This window comes from Mobula hypostoma, chromosome 1 (assembly GCF_963921235.1).
Source record: "Mobula hypostoma chromosome 1, sMobHyp1.1, whole genome shotgun sequence".
In the NCBI taxonomy this organism is placed as follows: Eukaryota; Metazoa; Chordata; class Chondrichthyes; order Myliobatiformes; family Myliobatidae; genus Mobula; species Mobula hypostoma.
The window spans coordinates 58,549,356-58,570,248 of record NC_086097.1 but is presented as its reverse complement, the minus strand read 5'-3'; the positions used below and the strand labels follow the sequence as shown (position 1 = coordinate 58,570,248).

The 20,893-nt window shown below is 41.2% G+C and overlaps 2 protein-coding genes across 6 annotated transcripts in view; one reads left to right on the top strand and one right to left on the bottom strand.

Moving 5' to 3' along the window:
- Positions 1-14,993, bottom strand: part of jkamp (jnk1/mapk8 associated membrane protein) — a 25,965-nt gene extending 10,972 nt beyond the window's left edge. For 2 of the 5 annotated variants that reach the window (XM_063049720.1, XM_063049707.1), the window contains exon 1: positions 14,884-14,946. Coding sequence is in view for 1 of the 5 variants with exons in the window: in XM_063049714.1 (XP_062905784.1) it covers positions 14,884-14,887 (4 nt within the window). In the remaining 4 variants the exon portion in view is untranslated. Of the gene's footprint in view, positions 1-9,832; positions 9,853-14,728; positions 14,747-14,883 lie in introns of those variants that run through there. The other 3 variants (XM_063049714.1, XM_063049727.1, XM_063049711.1) reach the window with 3 other exon arrangements.
- LOC134347337 (trans-L-3-hydroxyproline dehydratase) lies at positions 14,971-20,893 on the top strand. Its single transcript, XM_063049735.1, has 5 exons — positions 14,971-15,500; positions 17,155-17,324; positions 18,272-18,394; positions 18,809-18,946; positions 19,066-20,893. The coding sequence occupies exons 1-5, from the start codon at positions 15,020-15,022 to the stop codon at positions 19,189-19,191; spliced, it is 1,038 nt and encodes a 345-aa protein (XP_062905805.1). The 5' UTR covers positions 14,971-15,019; the 3' UTR covers positions 19,192-20,893.

Here is a 20,893-nt window from a genome sequence, read left to right as displayed (position 1 = left end):
GCATGCCTTCTTTGTGTCTGTGTCAATGTGTTAGGCTCAAAATAGAACTTTACAGATCTCTTAACACGTTGACATCCAGGAACACAACTGCTGTGTGTTCTTGTAACTTCCCCTTCCTAAAGTCCACAATTAAATCCTCACTTCTACAATCCTCCTTGATGCTACTTGAGATTCTGCTAACAGTGGTGTCTTTAGTGAATTTATAAATGGTGTCTCTGTGCTTATCCACACATTTATGATTGTAGAGACAGTAGGGCTAAGCACTCATCCTTGAGGTGCACCTATGTTGAATATCAGTGAGGAGGCGTGTGGTCCTCCCATAAAGAAGATGAGTATCCAGTTGCAAATGGAGGTACAGAAGCCAAGGTTTTGAAGCTTGTTGATTAGTACTGGGAGAATGATAGTGTTGAATGCCAAGCTGTAATCAATAAACAACAGCCTGATATATGATCTACTATTGTCTAGTTGCTCCAAAGCCAATATGAACAGCCAGTCAGATCACGTCTGCTCTGCTGTAGACCTGTTGTGCAGCAGGTCTAGGTCATTAATTGGAAATGATTCCAAAGAACTGACAGGAACTGAATCTAGCCATGACTTTATTAAAGCACTTCATTGCAGTAGAGGGAACGGTTGAAAGGTTAGAACTTTATTCCCTGGAGCATTGGAGAGTGAGGGCATATTTGATAGAAGTATACTACATTATGAAAGGTATAAATAGGGTAAATGCAAGTAGGCTTTTTCCACTGAAGTCGAGTGAGACAAGAGCTAGAGATCATAGGTTAAATGCAAAAAACAAAATGTTTAAGGGGAACATGACGGGGAACTTCTTCACTCAGAGGGTGGTGAGAGTGTGGAAAGAGCTGCCAGCGGAAATGGTGGATGTGGGTTTGATTTCAACATTAACAAGAGTAATTTGAAAAGGCACATGGATGGGAGGATCATAGAGGGCTATGGTCTGGGTGCAGGCCAATGGAACCAGGCAAAATAATTGTTTGGCACAGATTAGATAGCCCAAAGGGTCTGTTGCTATGCTGTAGCATTTTAGGACTACGTGACCCTGCAGAATCGATTTACTGCATGTATCCGAGACATGAAGGAAGCAGGAAGTCACCCTTCAACTTATATTGTATTAAAGAATTTCAAAACCAGTATGGTTCGAATCTGATAACTGTGTAAACATATAACAACAGATATCCTTCTCAGATGATGTCTAACTCAGCACCATGAATAGCCCTTTTAAGTTCAGACGTTATAAATTCGACATCCAAGTAAGAACTGGAACATAAACAGGAGGAATTCTGAAAATTCACGCAACACACATCAAAGTTGCTGGTGAATGCAGCAGGCCAGGCAGCATCTCTAGGAAGAGGTACAGTCGACGTTTCGGGCCGAGACCCTTCGTCAGGACTAACTGAAATAAGAGCTAGTAAGAGATTTGAAAGTGGGAGGGGGAGGGAGAGATCCAAAATGATAGGAGAAGACAGGAGGGGGAGGGATGGAGCCAAGAGCTGGACAGGTGATTGGCAAAAGGGATATGAGAGGATCATGGGACAGGAGGCCCAGGGAGAAGGAAAAGGGGGAGGGGGGGAAACCCAGAGGATGGGCAAGGGGTATAGTCAGAGGGACAGAGGGAGAAAAAGGAGAGAGAGAGAAAGAATATGTGTATATAAATAAATAGCAGATGGGGTACGAGGGGGTGGTGGGGCATTAGCGGAAGTTAGAGAAGTTGATGTTCGTGCCATCAGGTTGGAGGCTACCCAGACAGAATATAAAGGTGTTATTCCTCCAACCTGTCTCCATCTCCACTGCATCTACTCTCAGGATGAGGCTTTTCATTCCAGGACGAGGGAGATGTCGTCCTTTCTTAAACAAAGGGGCTTCCCTTCCTCCACCATCAACTCTGCTTTCAAACGCATTTCCCCCATTTCACGCACATCTACTCTCACTCCATCCTCTCGTCACCCCACTAGGAATAGGGTTCCCCTGGTCCTCACCTACCACCCCACCAGCCTCCGGGTCCAACATATTATTCTCCGTAACTTCCGCCACCTCCAATGGGATCCCACCACTAAGCACATCTTTCCCTTCTCCCCTCTGTCTGCTTTCCGCAGGGATTGCTCCCTACGCGACTCCCTTGTCCATTCATCCCCCCATCCCCCCCCACGGATCTCCCTCCCGGCACTTATCCTTGTAAGCGGAACAAGTGCTACACATGCCCTTACACTTCCTCCCTTACCACCATTCAGGGCCCCAGACAGTCCTTCCAGGTGAGGCGACACTTCACCTGTGAGTCAGCTGGGGTGATATACTGCGTCCGGTGCTCCCGACATGGCCTTCTATATATTGGCGAGACCCGACACAGACTGGGAGATCGTTTTGCTGAACACCTATGCTCTGTCTGCCAGAGAAAGCAGGATCTCCCAGTGGCCACACATTTTAATTCCACATCCCATTCCCATTCTGATATGTCTATCCACGGCCTCCTCTACTGTAAAGATGAAGCCACACTCAGGTTGGAGGAACAACACCTTATATTCCATCTGGGTAACCTCCAACCTGATGGCATGAACATCGACTTCTCTAACTTCCGCTAATGCCCCACCTCCCCCTTGTACCCCATCCGTTATTTATTTATATACACGCATTCTTTCTCTCTCTCTCTCTCCCTTTTCTCCCTCTGTCCCTCTGACTATACCCCTTGCCCATCCTCTGGGTTTCCCCCCCTCCCCCTTTTCCTTCTCCCTGGGCCTCCTGTCCCATGATCCTCTCATATCCCTTTTGCCAATCAACTGTCCAGCTCTTGGCTCCATCCCTCCCCCTCCTGTCTTCTATCATTTTGGACCTCCCCCCCCCCACTTTCAAATCTCTTACTAGCTCTTCCTTCAGTTAGTCCTGATGAAGGGTCTCGGCCTGAAATGTCAACTGTACCTCTTCCTAGAGATGCTGCCTGGCCTGCTGCGTTCACCAGCAACTTTGATGTGTGTTGCAGGAACTGGAACATTTTGTTTTCTCAGCAGTCTGAGGATTGCTTGCAAAACTGTTTCTCTATAAAATCTCTCTTCTTTACTTAAATTGGCCAAATTGTGTACCCTGACATATGTTTTACTAATAATTCTGCTTTTTCAGTTAGTAACTGCAATCTTCTCCCCACCATACAAAGCCAGTAATGCATTAGGTTTTCTAAATCCCCCATTTTCTGTATCATCCCACACTTCCTCAACCTGAATTGTATGGTCTTCTATACATTTTTTTCAGCCTTCTCACAACTTTTCTATCTATAGCTCAAGTTCTTTTATGTTTTATGAAAGATGAATAGGAGTAACACTGCCTAACTTTCTTAAAAGTTTTATTCCACCCCTACACAGCTCTTTTACATTCATCCATTCACCAAGGAACAGTTTTCCTTTCATTATACCCTAATGATCTGGGATTGATTCCTTTGCTACCAAATTGAATACAAAGTACAAGATATTATTACTCAACTTGACATCCTCGAAAACCAAATGGTCAGGAAATCTTCTTTCACATTAATTACACTGGACAATAAAAAATTTGCTTCCTGAATACTTTTGAGTGTATCTTAATGGGTTTTGGGCTACTGATCATGAAAATCACCATGAAATTTCCCTATCACGCACCATTTTAAAAAAAGAAAATCATCTGCATTTGTTATTTCAATTCATAATTCAAGTCAATTAAAATGTTGCCCACAACGTAAGCTGCAAAGTTTTCTATCTTGTCCAGGCATGCTTGGACATACTTTAGCAGGGTGGATGCTGCATGGCAGGGCAGGTTTTAGAAAGTCTATAAAAGCATCACACACACACTGTTCTATGCATTATGTTTACACATATATCAGTTTGCAATCACATAGATGAAGAGCATGCTCTGCACATAGCATATTGTACTCATTATAATGAAGAAATTATATTTTAAGGAGTTTTTATGATAGCAAAATGTCTCACCAATGTTGCAACAGCCACAATACTTTTTGTTATATTTGTGGCAAGTATACACTTAAATCTCCTCTTATGACTCCTCTTATTAAGAAAGTCTATGAGCTCTACTTTGAGTGAAAAATTGGCAACCAAGACAGAGCCTAGGCTCCTCACATTTGTTGCACAACATGGGCTGTTGATCCTAGAGCTTGACTTAGAAGTCAATCCCATTTGCTGTCCTGATGATATAGCGAGAACAGAAGGATCATGTGACAGACTACTACTTCTGTCTGACCAATGTGTCTGGTTTCTCTGCTAAAAAAAAAGTCCATTGAATACCCCAATGCCCCTTAAGCCACGAGACGTGTGCCGCATGATGACAATCTTCCAGTACTGCAGACACCAGAGACATGGAGTCTAGAGGAGGCAGACGAAGATGTCACGATGCATGAGCCAGGAATGGAAAACGATACTGATACTGATACAGATTTTGAACCCTTTATGTCCACTGAGCCTCATCTGATAACTCAATCTGATTTACATGACCTGGTCAGAGACTTGGGTTTGTCAAAGGCAAAAGCACAATTACTAGGTTCAAAACTGCAAGGATGGAATCTGCTATCACCAGGTACAAACATTTTCATGAAGGATTTCGATATTTGAGACAGATGTTTCCCAGAATAACTGATGCTAAGATTAAAGAGGGCATTTTTGTTGGTGCACAAATCAACAGGTCATCAATGACAGGCAATTCAAAGAACTTCTGGTGGGACTGGCGAATATCGCATGGAAGACATTCAAGGACATTACTGAAATTTTTTTTTGGCAACTACAGAGCACCAAACTATGTGCAGCTGATTGACAACATGCTTCAAGCATACAAAACCATGGAGTGCAATATGACCCTAAAGATTCATTTTCTGCATTCCCATTTAGACTTCTTCCCTTAAATCTTGGCACTGTCAGTGATGAGCACGGTGAAAGGTTTCACCAGGACATTACGGTCATAGAGAAATGGTATCAGGGCAACTGGAATCTATCAATGCTGGCTGATTATTATTGGCCACTTAAATGAGAAACCTCAGACACTGAGTACAAACAAAAATTATCAATAGATCATGCTTCGCTTAGTTGAACTATCGCAAAGCATCAACACTGCGATGCAAGTCAAAATATGATATTCAAAAGAAGTTAATTTCTTGTTTATTCAAATTTTTACATGATACAAGTAGTCTGAAATTATATTCGTGTTCAGCTGCAAGCGTTCCATCATAACAATAAAAAGATTCTGAAGGAGCAACACTTTTTTAAAAAAATTGCTGTCCAGTGTTTATCGAATACATCATAATTTCTATTTTTAAAATTCTGCCTGGGGATACGAGAACCTTTCTTCTGATACACATCTATTTCCATTGTAAATGGGGAAATGATCACTCCTCACTGTTGTATCAGTATACACTTCCCTGTTACGCACACTTGCAATATCCTCAGATACCAGTATAAGATCAAAAGCAGAAAGTCTTAAATAGATTTATCCTTGTACTCCTACCATCATTTAAACACATCACTTTTCTTTCAAAAAGTCTTCCACCACCATATTTGTGTCACTACAACCCCACATAGCACTATGAGCATTAAAATCCCCACACCACATAACCTTATTTTTGCCATTTCCACCCATTCTTTCCAATTTATCAGGTGTTATACCTTTCCCAAGGGTTATAAAAAATCTGTTCTTTACTATTTTCCCCCAAATTTCAACTACAATTGACTCATAAACAACCACAATCTCCATAACTCTATGCGCTATCCCATTTTTGACAAAGGTTGCCACTCTTCCTCCATTACCCATAACCATGTATCTTAAAACTTAGACAAGATCTCAACCAGGTTTCCTGTACACATATAACATGAAGTTTATTTGGTAAATCATCAATAAATTTCTTAAATTCTTGACCATTAGCTACAGGCTTCAAGCATTCCATTGTAAGATTTAAAAAAAACCATTAAGAAACCTTTGAAGTCTGAACGTTATAAAATCCTCCTTATAAGGCATCACTAATAACTTGCAGAGTTAAGTCTTCTATCTCTAAATCAGGGATTCCCAACTTTTTTTTACGCCATGGAGCCTTACCATTAACCGAGTGTCTGTGGACCCCAGGTTGGGAAATCCTGCTTTAGATGTTTTTCTGCAGCTTTTAATATAATATTATTTTTTTCTGCCCTACTTTTAGTTTGTGCTGTACAATTTACCACATCTGCCATGAAACTGACAAACTTTGGTTTATCAATAATCAGCAAATCCTTTTACAATCAGGCACTTTACATACAGTACTATCAGTATCCTGGGTATTAATAGGTCCCACAGACACTGTTTTGTAGAGTTTCTGATATAGGTTGCCCATTTCCACCTGAACATGCTGCACTTCCACAGCTTTCTTATATATAGGACACCCTGCATAAACTAACCCACATGCTTCAATTTACCCTAATGCTTCTGCCACAATTGCCACATGTTCTCCACCACATCTACCATACCTGCTTTTTATCCTTGCACACATGACCAAACCCTCCGGTATTAAAAACATCTCGGGGGGGGGGGTGGCACACAGACTGAAACCATATAATTCATATAACCTAAATTAACCCTATCTGGCAACTTATTTCCATCAAATTTAATCAAAACTGATTGAGCTATCTGTTCTAACTCCACCACAAAACCCTTTCAAACATTTAGCATCTACAACTTTTCCCACAACTAAATTATTTTTAACTTCGTATCTAGAGGCACTCCAGGGATTACTCCCCAAAGCCACTGTTGTTCAATATAATTCCTTAGTATTACTTTCCTTCCTCACATGGCTTTTAACCCCAAAACTATTTTCATATTGATTATATCTTTACAAAATACTAAGACTACCCCATCTCTTAAACAAAATCCAGTTACACAGCCTGCTCTTCTCAAGGAAGATCTGTTTACATGCACCATAACTCGATCAAAACAACTTTGAGGATCTTAGAAGAAGAATTGTAGAGATGCATGAAGCTGCAAAAGGCTATAAGAGCATTTCTAAAGACCTGAATGTTCATCAGTCCACATTAAGAGAAATTGTCCACAAATGAAGGAAATTCAGTACTGTTGCTATTCTCCCGAGGAGTGCATGTCCTGCAAAGATCACACCAAGAGCACAACATGCAATGCTGAAGGAGGTGAGAAAACCAAGGGTAATAGCAAAAGACCTGTAGAAATCTCTAGAACTTTCTAAAGTTTCTGTTCATGTGTCCACTATAAGAAAGACACTTAAGAATGTTGTTTATGGAAGGAAACAACTGCTCTCCAAAAAAAATTGTTGCACGTCTCAAGTTTGCAGAAGACCACCTGGATGTTCCTCAACCCTTCTGGGACAATGTTCTGTGAACAGATGAGACAAAAGTTGAACTTTTTTAGCAGAAATGCACACCGTTACGTTTGGAGGTAAGGGGGCACTGCACACCAACACTACAACCTCATCCCAATTTAGGAGCATCATGGTTTGGGGCTGCTTTGCTGCCTCGAGGCCTGGACAACTTGCAATCGTTGAGGGAACAATGAATTCAAAATGATAGCAAGACATTTTATAGGAGACTATCAGGGTAGCGGTCTGTCACCTGAACCTTAATAGAAGTTGGATGATGCAACAAGACAATGACCCGAAACACAAGAGTAAATCAACAACAGTATGGTTTAAAAAGAAGAAAATTCAAGCTTTGGAATGATCAAGCCAAAATCCAGACATTAACCCAAATGAGTTACTGTGGCATGACCTGAAGAGGGCTGCTCATGCAAGGTATCCCAGAAATATTGATGACCTGAAAGAGTTTTGTATGGAGGATTAGTCTAATATTCATCCTTGCCATTGTGCATGTCTGATCAGCAGCGACAGGAAATGTTTACTAGAGGTTATTGCTGCCAAAGGAGGTTCAACTAGTTTTTAAATACAAGAGTTCACATACTTTTTCCAGCCTGGACTGTGAATGATTAAAGAATGTGTTCAATAAAGACATGAAAAGTACAATTGTTTGTGTGTTATTAGTCTAGACAGATTGTATTTCTCTATTATTATGACTTAGATGAAGATCCACCACATTTTATTAGTTATTAGTGAAGAAAACCAGGTAATTGGAAAGGGTTCGCAAACTTTTTCCTACAACAGTATACACACACAAGCACATAGTATACTATATAATACAACTAATTTATACACATCACAGCATATCAAATTTTAAACATCTTTCCCGACTGGGGGTCGGTGGGGGAGCTGGTTGTCTCTCTGCTTGGTAGGAGAGACTTGTGGCTGTGAAACGATCTCAGGTTCTGGGGCCTCCTTCATGGTGATTGTAGGAGCTGAGTCTGAGACTACAGGAAGTGGTTCTGCAGCTTTGGACAGCTTTCTTCTCTAACATTTGACTCTGCCCAACTGATCGATGTGTCGCCTCCAGATGACATCAGACACAATCTCATCTGTGCAGGAGAGTGGTCCACGTCTGTCCTTAATCTTTCCAAGTACCCATTTTTGATCATCTGTGTAGTCCCTCACCAGGACTGCTTGACCAGGGGTAAAGCATTAAACCTCATTTGAGGACCCCTCAATTTGTCTCAGCTATTTGTCCTGAGTACTCATTCTCAGATTGGATTTGAGGAGATCCAAGCGTGAGCATAAGGGATGACCCAGGAACAGCATAGCTGGTGAGTTGTTGGTTGCGGAGTGTACTGCATTGCGATATACAAAGAAAAAATTTGTGAGCTTCTGATTCAATCAGTGTAGTGTGTTCTGCTGGCATTGCTCTCAGTGTGTTCCTTAAACTCTGGACAAACCTTTCTAGCAAACCATCTGTAGCTAGGTGGTACAGTGCATATGTAACCTGTCTTACTCCATGAATTTTCAGGAATGACTGAAACTGATGCACAACTAACTGTGGTCTCTTATCACTGACTAAGTGTTCTGGAACACCAGTCCTTGAGAAAAGGCTTCTCAACACATCAGTGTGTGAGGTTGTAGTGGAGGTTGTTGGGAACACTTACGGCCACTTTGTAGCTGCATCCTCTACTACCACGAAATTTGTGTCCACGAATGGTCTGGGAAATTCCGCTTGAATACTCTGCCAGTATTCAAAGGATGGAAAGGAGCCGCTCTTGGCACCTTCTGGATGTGTTGGCATCCTGATCAGTGCATGGCAAGCTGCTCGATCTGATCTATCCCAGGCCACCAGACAAAACTTTGAGCCAATGTTTTCATTTTGACCATGCCCAGCTGACCAGCATGTAGCTTCTCCAACACCTTAGCTCTCAGGTTGGATGGTACAATTCACAATCCCCACATAAGGCAACCCCCATCAAGGGCAGGTTCATCCCAATGCTGGTGAAAATGAGGGAACTGGAATCTCTGCTACATATTCCAGCTATTTTGAGTTGTCTTGTAGACCTGAGACAGTGTGGGGTCTTCTTTGGTTTCCCTTTGGATCATCTCTGCCATAACGAGGAGACTTTCCAGTTGCATTAGCAAGAATACTTCAAGAGGAGTGACGTGTTTTGTAAATTTTTCAGCTATTTCCAATTCAGGGTAAATAGGGCAATCCATCAACATTTCCATCATTTGATGTCCTCTTGTCACTGATGGAACACTTTTCTATGGATTGAAAATGGATGGAAGGGGTTGATGATGAATAATGAGGGTAAACTCTCTACCACACAGGTACTCGTTGAAAGGTTTTACATCCCAAACCAGACTCAAGACCTCTCTGTCAATCTATGTGTAATTTTTCTCTGCAGCAGTATGGGTACATGATGCAAATGTTATGGAGTGTTCACTTTCATGGCTCATAACATGTGACATGACAACAAGGCGAGGCATTACCAGCAAGCTTCACAGGAGGATGTGGATCATAACGTGTGAGTGCAGTGTCTGCCATCACCATCTCCTTTGCCTTTTGGAAAGCAACCTCACACTGCTTTGTCCATTGCCATTTCTTACCGATCTGTAATGAGTTAAAGGGGCAGAGCACAGCAGCCAAGTTTCCAGGAACCTGTTATAGTAATTGATAAATCATAAAAAGGACCACAAATGTGACATGTCCTTTGGTCTTGCAGCACCTGCCGTTGCTTGAATTTTCTTAGCACACTTGTGTAATCCTCGTTAGTAATGATTGGTTTAAAGAATTCACAGTTGTTGCACTGTGCTCTGAACCCACAATTTTCTACTCTTTTTAGCACTCTTGAAATGTCATTCTTACCAGTCACAATGACATCACCTACGTAACACCGAGTGTCTGGATAGCCTTGCAGTACCTGGTCCTTAGCTCTCTGCCAGGGTGCGGGTGCAGATACTAATCCAAAAATAAGCCTATTATCGCAATACAGCCCTTTGTGGGTGTTTATGGTGAGAAACACTTAGGACTCTTGTTCCGCCTCCACCTGTAGGTAGATCTCAGCTGAGTCCACTTTGCTAAGTGTTTCTCTCCAGAAAGGTTTGCAAAGAAATCCTCTATCCTCGGCAGACAGTGCTGATCTACTTTCAGTACTGGGTTGATAGTGACCTTAAAATCACCAGATCCTGATAGACCCATCCTTCTTGGCTATAGGAACCACTGGTGCCGCCCATGGGCTCCACTCAACGTTGGAAAGAATTCACTTAGCCTCTATGCAATCTAGCTCTCTGGCTACTTTTTTGCGGATGGTATAAGGCAGGGGTCCACAACCCTTTTTTGCACTGCGGACCAGTTTAATATTGACAATATTCTTGCGGACCGGCCGAACAGGGGGGAGGTAGGGTTGCCAACGAACAAGAGTAGCAGTCAAATGCGTTGTTTACCCAAAAGACTACAATAACCATGAAGCCTTGCGCGGGCACCAATGCCCATGCGCGTCGTGACCTGCCGATTCCACTCCCCCCACCAAGCAAATCCTTTTTGGCAATTCTGTTCGTGGGGGTGGGTGTTAATCACTACCAGAATATAGGTGATAAGTGGGTAATACAATCAAATTTGTTTCTAAAAGGGTTTATCTAACGAATTTAATATAAACACACAGCGCATATTTTCCTCGCATGGATATCATGATAAGTCTATTATCAGGGGAGCTTGAAGTGTTGAACGAACTTCCAGTAGAAGTGGCAGAAGCAGGTTTGATATGATCTAAAGAAAAATTGGATAGGTATATGGACAGGAAAGGAATGGAGGGTTATGGGCTGAGTGTTGTTCGGTGGGACTAGGTGAGAGTAGCGTTCGGCATGGACTAGAAGTGCCGAGATAGCCTGTTTCCGTGCTGTAATTGTTATATGGTTATATAGGTCACTTATAAGTCAATAGCATTGTAACATTTTAAGTAATATTTGGATATTAAACGCACAGCACATATTTTCCCCGTATGAATATATAAAATCATTGCAACACACCAATATCGCTGAATCAGTGGGAGCCCTGGGCTTGTTTCCCTGCAACAAGACGGTCCTATCGAGGGGTGAGGGGAGACAGCGATACTCGAAGGGGGTTCCTGATGTCTAGTCTATTCCGCAATTTAGTTTTCGTTGCATTCATTGCAGAAAACCCCACTTCACAGAAAAATGTTGGAAATGAAAGCAACGTTTTCAGTGCTTTCGTGGCTATCTCAGGATACTTAGCCTTGACTTTGATTCAAAATGCCGACAGAGATGTTATGTCAAACATACTTTTCAGCCCGTCATCATTTGCAAGCTCGAGGAGTTGATCGCCTTCCCGCCCTGACACGGATGACGCGCGGGTCATGACCTCGCATGCGTAATGGCTGATCAGTGCCGTGACAGGGAATGAGGAAAGGTGCAGCTGACCAAATCATATCGCTTCCTCGCGGCCCGGTAGCGCATGTTCTGCGGCCCGGTGGTTGGGGACCGCTGGTATAAGGAACTGGATAGGCTTTGTAAAACTCGGGTAGGCCATTTTCATTTAACACTATTTTACCCTTAATACGTTTAAGTTTTCAAACCTCATCCTTGAACTCTGCTGTGATATCATCCAGCAACCTCCTTAATTTGCTTTCAGTTGATTAAATTGAAAAGGATGTGGCATGTAAATGATAGATGGATCTCTAATCAAGTTATAGTTATCTCAGTCACTCACGTGCCCACAATACTGGCCTTCGTATTTTTATTACATGCAAAATGTGGCTTGTTGATTGTTGTTATTTCACTGTTACAGATGTCATTCCCATAGGAGTCATCTTTTCTGCAGTTTAAGTTCTTAGTTGGATATCTGCAGGCTTCAGTTCAATACTTTTGAAATGCCATTCAAACTCATTTTGTGGAATGACTGAATCAGCCAAATCAGTGTCCAATTATATTTTAATAAATTTGCAGTCCACTTCTAATATAAGCCATATTGCTTGTCTCTTGTTAGTTTTCACATTGTAAATCTCGAGGTTACCAAGTTCTGCGACACTCTCATCATTATCAGATTTTTCATCAACTTGCAGCTTAATGCTCTTCTGAAAATGCAACCTGACTGTTAAACTTTTTCTCTACCCTTTGCAGTCCATTTATTTTTGTCTGCCAGACGTGCTCTTTGTATATGTTGTATTTTGTTGCATTTTCTACAACTATTGACTTTAAACCTGTATTGGTGTGGTGTATGTGAGCCCCTGCCACTATGTAATAAAATTTGTTTGGTCAGGCAGTTTTCTTTATAGACTTTGAAATTTTGTTCACGCTCACTTTCATTCCTGACTGCAACTCAATTGCATCTCCAGCTCCAGGTTCCACTGATACAAGGATTTCAACTGCTCTTTTAAATGTGAGCTGTGCTTCACTTAGGGGCCATTTTTGAAAGCTTTATCGTAAGATTCCGCAAGCTAAACAATCTCTCAGTACTTCATTAAGCCTGTCATTGAACTGATAATGCTCAATTTATTCAATTCAACCATGAAAGCCAAAATGGACTCCCCTTCCTATTGATTTTGTTCATGAAACCTATAGCATTCCGTAATCAACAGTGGTTTAAGCTCTAAATGTTCCTACATTATGCTTACTATGCCAGCTCAGCACATTTCAGCCAGTTTGGTTGGAGCAGTTAAACTTCTAAGCTAGCAGTATTCTTTTCCCACCTACTGCATTCTGCAACACTGGCACTGGTTTTTCTTTGCTATTTCATATCTTCAAAATACTGCTCAATTTGTTCAGTATACATCACCCAATTATCTGTTGTGCAATCAAAGGTGTCTCTTTCCAATATAGCCACCAATTTCTGTTTTATTTATTCATTCTTATCACCTGGTATTCACTGTTTATGAATCCACGACCATACTCTGCTTGTTAATTTTGTCCATTTTCTGCCTTTTATTTACATCTCTCTCTCCGCTTCTGAAGAAAAATGTGTTGTGTTTCAATGGGTAGGTAGTCATCTCAGGTTCATTTTAAAACTTCCTCATTGCCACTATTATGTTTTGCAACTCCAGAAACTAATTGAAAGAAAAACACAAGTCGGGATTTTGTCCACTTAGAAGAGAAAATCTGCAGATGCTGGAAACCCAAGCAACACACACAAAGTGCTGGAGGAACTCAGCAGACCAGGCAGCATCTATGGAAAAAAGTACAGTCGACATTTTGGCCCAATGTTGCCTAGCCTGCTGAGTTCCTCTAGCATTTTGTGTGTGTTATTTGTCTACTTAGCTCCCCCCCCCCACCTTTTATATATATAAAACCAGCTATATAAGATCTTGGTCAGACCCCACTTGGAGTACTGTGTTCATTTCTGGTCACCTCACTACAGGAAGGATGTGGATATTATAAAGAGAATGCAGAGGAGATTTACAAAGATGTTGTCTGGATTGGAGGGCATACCTTATGAGAATAGGTTCAGTGAACTTGGCCTTTTCTCCTTGGAGAGATGGAGGATGACAGGTGACCTGATAGTGGTGTATAAAATGATGAGGGGTATTGATCAGGTGGATAACCAGAGGCACTATCCCAGGACTGAATCGGCTAACATGAGGAGGCATAGTTTTAAGGTGCTTGGAAATATGTACGGGGGGGGGGGTGTCAGGGGTAAGTTCTTCACACGGAGAGTGGTGGGTGAGTGGAATACACTGCCGGAGGTGGTGGTGGAAGCGGATACAATAGGGTCTTTTAAGAGCCTCTTAGATAAGTACTTGGAGCTTAGAAAAATAGAGGGCTATATGCTAGGGAAACTCTAGGCAGTTTCTAGAGTAGGTACAACACTGTGGGCCGAAGGGCCTGTAATGTGTAGATTTCTATGTTCTAAGCAATGTGCTCATATATAACGTGGTGGTGTAACGACATATGCTAATAACGTACCTCTTACGAATAACCTTAATGTATTATGTAAACAAAGAATACTTAATCGAAGAATATATTTACAATATTACTGAAGTATTAAATACAATACACAAATCTTTAGTTAGTCTATTTGGATTGATATCAGAAACAGGTCTACATTCAAAATGTAACAATACCTTCCTTCTCTTATTTAAATCCTGTCTACTGCCTTCACCACTGGACAATAAACCACTACAATCCTTAATCGGCCGCTTATTTTTCCGTTTCCCAGAAACCTGCCATTCGCCTTCCTCCAGACCCATCACCCAATACCCCCTCTCGTTCGTCGCTTCCTGCCATCTCTACCTCCCTTCCTCCCTGAGAAAATTGCCAACAGCAGGCTCAGTCATTAACTCCAGCCCCAATCAACGTAACCGCCCACCCAACTTCCATCGGAGGGAACTGGAAATAAATTTTAAAACAGCGGGTCTAGAGAACCTGCATCCTCACCCGTCTTCACATCGTTCCTATAATGGGGGCGATCACAACTGAATGCAATACTCCAAGTATGGCCTAATCATCATTACATACGCACCAACCACCGCCGGGATAATCGGGCCCGGCGGTCCCACAGAACAGAGCCGACCCGTATATCGCGGGCTTACCCATGGTGGAGCCCAGCAAACCACTCGACTGCCAACCAAAACGCCACTCGAAACGGGCCGCGGTCCCGACCCGGAACACAGACTCCCATTTCCGGCTAACCTTTGCCTCCGGTCGTCAGCTGGGTGCGGGGAATCAATGGCGCTCGACCGGGCGCCGACGGGCGCGGGTGCGGGGATCTCGGTGCTGGATATGCACACGGGCGGCGAGCCACTGCGCATCGTCACCGGGGGCTTCCCGCCCGTCCTCGGCCACGACATCCTAAGCAAGCGGCGCTACGTGCGCGACCAGCTGGACGGGCTGAGGCGGCTCTTGCTCTTCGAGCCCCGGGGCCACCGCGACATGTATGGCGCGCTGCTAGTTGGCTCGGAGAAGCCCGACGCCCACCTCGGCGTCCTCTTCATGCACAACCAGGGCTATAGCACCATGTGCGGGCACGCCGTCCTGGCTCTCGGCCGCTACGCCCTGGATTACGGCTTGATCGCCGAACCCAACTCCCCTGAAACACAAGTCAACATCCACTGTCCGTGCGGCCTCGTCCGAGCTTACGTTCAGTACGACCAGGGCAAGAGCGGACGTGTCCGCTTCCACAGCGTCCCGGCCTTCGTCTTCGCCACAGGTAGAGGGTGAATGGCTGCTGCATGGATCACAACATCACTGCTTCAATCTTGTCATTTACACGTTTCCTGTTTACTCGGCGCTCGCACTAAATTATTTTGATGTATTCAGACCCGGTGAATCAAAACAGCCACAGAGTTCGCACATACAGTATTCTGTTTGTTTTATCCCAGTGAATCAATACATCTGTATAGTTTACATATATCCCGTATATTTGATCCCAGTGGATCATGCAGCCTCGGAGGTTGCACGCTGTTTTCTGTACATTCAGTTCTAGTGAATATTTGAGCTCAGACTTTTGTAGGTGAGGCTTCCTATTTATTCAGTAACAGCGTGTTCAATCCTAGCAAACCAACAAAGTTTGTATAGCCTTATACAATATATATTCAGTCAGAGTGAACCAGTTGCAAATAGAAAGTTTCCAAGTTGTACGTCTTCCGTCTTTAATCAAAATGTGGGTTGTGTCTCCAAATCTATAAATTCTAGCTTGACAATTTTTGCTCTTGGTACTTGTCAATATTTCTTGCCTTTGGGCTGTGCTCTGACTGCAGACTAAATGTTTTAGATTCAAAGTAAAATTTATTATCAGAATACATACATGCAACCTTCAGGTTCTTTTTCTTACAGACATATCTATAGAACAGTAACTAAACAGGATCAATAAGGAAATAAAAGCATAGAAGACAACAAACTGGCCAAATGGAAATGCATATCAATAAATAGCAATAAATAAGGAGAGCAGGAAATAACAAGAGTCCTTAAAGTGAGATCATTGGTTGTGGGAACATCTCAATAAATGAGTGTAGTTATCCTCTTTTGTTCAAAGCATGATGGTTGAGGGGTAGTATTTGTTCTCTTCTGGCTCTGTAATGGAGTCTCTTGCTATTTTCCTGTTAATTTGTTTTTATGGAGCAATTTTGCATGTAGCCAGTTTTTACTGGAGACCTGGGGGAAACCCACATTGTCCATAGGGAGAATATGCAAACCCCACACAGACTGCACCAGAGATCGGGATTGAATGTGAGTCATTGGAATTGTGAGGTAGTAGTTCTGCTAGCGGCCCTGATGAAAACTTTGAAGGTGAAATAAAAACACGAGGAATTCTGCAGATGCTGGAAATTCAAGCAACACACATCAAAGTTGCTAGTGAACGCAGCAGGCCAGGCAGCATCTCTAGGAAGAGGTACAGTGGACGTTTCAGGCTGAGACCCTTCGTCAAGACCATGGTGGAAATAAAAGAGGGTTCCATGTGGAAAGTAAATCATGCCAAATGGTATAATGTAATAATAAAAAGAACAATCGATACTTAAATCACCATTACACCACTTTTGTCGGCTGCTTTCCTACTTACGGCACACTGCTTTCTTATTGAAGGAGATAGGCATATCTGCACAACATTTTTGGCGTTGATTTACAATGCGTGACAGTCTGTGCCTAGATTCACTAGCAAACTGTTAAAAGGAGAGGATTCAGGTTCCAAACAGTAATGCATGAATTTACTCTGTTGGTTAAGCAAAAATACTACTGGAAAAGGTCATTCACTCTTGGATCAGTTTTAAGTCCCTTGAAAGTAGGGCAGAACTCTATTCATATTTAGGGCTGTGACATAGATGAGTGCATACAATGTACAGTCCTACCTTACTGGTCTTTTTCAGATATTCCTATTGATCTACCAGGACATGGCAAGGTTGTGGTGGATGTTGCATATGGAGGTGCTTTTTATGCGTTCGTGAGTGCAGATTGTTTTGGTTTGGATGTTTGTTCCTCCAGGACACGAGACCTTGTAGATGCAGCAGTAACTGTAACTAATGCTGTGAAAGCACAGGTGCGTAAAGAAATAAAGTATTTTTTCTTATTCAGCAAGCAAATCTCCCAGCTGCCACGGTTTAAATGCAAATTAGTGACGGTGTTTATGTGCTCCATGTAGCAAACATCCAACCCCCTCCTCCATAAAGAATCTTCCTCAGAGGATGGAAAAAATATGCAGACTTCAGTTGTGAGGTGGCCACTTTGTCTTTTTCGTTAGAGATGGATCCCCTCTCTACAGAGTTGTGTGTAGTGAATTAAACACTATGCTTCTTTGTATTCTGCTCCAAGCTCCAAGTAATTTGTCTTTACCTTGCAGACCTAACAGTCTTAGCTGAAAGGCAAAGTAAATAATTTTAAGGAAAACAGGGCAAACAATACGTGTTCAGCCCAGATTATGTGGCTGTGGAACTTAAGTATGGTGATTTTTGTGACTGTTTAGACCTTTGGTGAAATATATAAACTCAATATTTTGTGACCTGGTTTGGGATTAGGATAATTGGGCAAGCAGAGTCCTTGCAGCTCTGAGACAGTAACAAGTTTGGACTGGTAGTCATTACAAGAGCATAAGGGTGGTAGCTGCCTTCCTCCTTATCAGTCTCCAGGACTGTTTTAATTTGTTTCTGGTGATTTGATTGAAATTTGATGGATTGGTTCCACCAATACCAATGAGTATGAGCCACAAGGCGATCTGGCCCATTAAGCGATGTAGTTGGTATTCATACCGATTAATGGAGACTAAAAGTTACTTTTTGTTTTAATGTTAATAAGTTACCATATGCTAAATAATTTATGAAGTACAAGTACTACCAATGGTTGTCAGTTAACATTCTGGGCTTCTGAAAAACACTAAAGAATGATGATACATAACAATTAAAACACTTCTTTTGTGGACACTTACAAGATGTAACTGCTGCTACTCATCAAGTTAGTTAATATCACATCTGACTTGTATTCTTTTTACAGGTCAAGCTGCACCACCCTGATAGTGAGGATCTTGCTTTCCTCTATGGCACTATAATAACTGATGGCAAAGATGCATTTTCTGAAGAACCAACGGCAAACATCTGTGTTTTTGCAGATGCTCAGGTAGACAAGTTAAACCATTATTTGTAACTTTATTGCAATAAGTATCAATACAGGCATTTTAACAATCCAACTGTACAATTAAAACAACAAAATAACCTTTCTCATTTAAACTCTAAACTGGAACTGCTCGTACAGAATTTTTATTGGGTACTCATTTATGTAAACTATTGAATAAGATGTACATCACATTCTTATTGAATTGTATAATTAAAGACGAGCAAAGTTCTCCCGATAGAACTTAAAAACATTACACAGAAGCAACTTGTTGAAATGAAATGACATTGCCCTTTCCCTGGGTTTGGTTCATCTAAATCCTTGATGTTCAACTGGGAGTTGATTTCACATTGAATGACTGAATTATATACAGTATATTAAGAAGTTCAGAGACATTTTTGCTCAATTTATCTTGAATAGGTCGACAGAAGTCCTTGTGGATCAGGTGTGACTGCTCGTGTTGCATTGCAGTATCATAAAGGATTTGTTCTGCTGAATCAGAGTAGGACATTTCAAAGTGGTCCAACAGGCTCATTATTCACAGGAAAAGCTGTTGAGGTGAAGAACAACTTAATAAATATTACGTTTAAGCACCTTACAAGGCAGTAAGTTTTGATCCAAAATAAATGCGAGCAAAAAGATGGGGATGCTGATTAAAAAATGATTTTTTTTTTCAGGAAACAAAATGTGGCAATTTCAAAGCTGTTATAGTGGAAATATCAGGACAAGCACATTACACAGGAACAGCAAACTTCTATGCCGAAGATGATGACATTCTCAAAGATGGGTTTCTTCTTCGATAAAGTATTTAAAACAGAAGTTATCATGTGTACTTAACATTAAAATCTTGGTATCATTTTAAAGTCCTAACTTTTATTAAGTATAATTTAGTTTTTTAATGTATTAATTCTATATTTGAATTTCAGTCTTTAAAGACACTGAACTATATTATTCATGTATAATTAAGTTTGTAACATATATATGCTTAGTAGACTGATGGATCATGTTTAATTATTTATGAAATAGAAACAAGTGTTATGATTCTACAACACACATCAAAGTCGCCAGCAACTTTGATGTGTGTTGCTTGAATTTCCAGCATCTGCAGAATTCCTGTTGTTTATGATTCTACATTTCTTTGTGGGTAAGTCCTAAACTCTGATATTTCAATCTACACTGTATGTAATAGTTTTAATTTTTAATAAAATAAAATAATCACTATAATATTAATTGTAAGCTCGCAGTGTAAGCAGAGAAAAGTTGTAGCTTTGAAGATCTCCACTCTTTTAAATCACACTGCACCATTTTAAATTAGTGACATTTTTTCTTGTTACTAACCTTGTTTGCACAATCAAATTAGTAGTGATATATCTGACCAATTTAAGTGATAATGATAAGGGTAGATAATGGCCAATTTTAAAATAACAGAAAAACATTATTGTTGCAGCACATGTTCTTTATATCTGCTTTGCAACAAGTAATGTGGTTTGATTGTGTAAAGCAGAACAAGAATAATAGCTGGGTTATTTGCTCAGAATGCCTTGGGCTCCTTTCTGAAAATTAATATGTGAAGTAAAATATTTTAAAATTAAATATATTTTTAGAATGAGTCGATATATTATTCAAAGACTTTGCAATAAAATACAGCAGTATCTATTTATTCCCAGATATGACTCTATTTCAGAGCTCTATAAACCAAAATGTTTCCAGGTTTGCTGCCCAGCTCAAGCTGGCTCTTCATAAATACTTAGGTAATAAAGGGAAAATATTTTGCATTATTTTGTGATAGGTGCTTTCAGAAGTGTAAATCTGGAATTCTTTTCCTAATCCCTCCAATTTCTTCTGTTAGGTTACTTTCTAAAATTTACCTCCTCGAATAGGCTTTAACTGGCCTAGTATTTAACTGGTTCAATCAACATTTTTGTCTGATAATATGTTATATAAATGATAGCTGTTAGTCCTGATTATATAACAACTCATGCACAAACTGCAGAAACAAATATGTGGTTGTCTCAGGTAAGATGGCTTACAAAGTTGATAGTTTACTATCTGGCTATACTTGTCTGTGTATTCAGAAACAGCTCTCAGCCTTGAAAGCTCAGTGTCACATGCAGGATAGTCCATTTTTATAATAGCTTATATTACATAGGAAGTCCATGCCCCACTCAAATCTTTTCCTGTCTTTCATCTTCTAAACCACTGCTTACCCTCTACACCATTGTAATGCACTTACTGCTCTTGTGTATAAATTGACTTTTTCACTTCAACCACAATCCCTAGTAGCAAGTTCTGTAGTTTCACCACCACTTGAGTAAAGAGGTTTCTTTCAAATTTCAGGGTATCAGCGGCTGCACCCAGTAACACCAAACTCTTCATTTCATATTTGGTGTCTTGTTATGTTATGAAGGTCTCAAGTTATGCTATGGAAATTTGTCTCTGTATCCGGTCCATCAAAACTCGTCTGCACTTGCCCTTTTTGCAAAGGGAGAGAGATCCAGTTTGCCC

What these genes read in the sequence shown, in the direction of transcription:
- LOC134347337 (XM_063049735.1), top strand. Translation starts at nt 15,020, where the DNA reads ATGGCGCTCGACCGGGCGCCGACGGGCGCGGGTGCGGGGATCTCGGTG. An exon ending in GGCCTTCGTCTTCGCCACAG is followed by an intron (nt 15,501 to 17,154) that starts GTAGAGGGTGAA and finishes GGTCTTTTTCAG; the next exon opens with ATATTCCTATTGATCTACCA. An exon ending in TCACAGGAAAAGCTGTTGAG is followed by an intron (nt 18,947 to 19,065) that starts GTGAAGAACAAC and finishes TTTTTTTTTCAG; the next exon opens with GAAACAAAATGTGGCAATTT.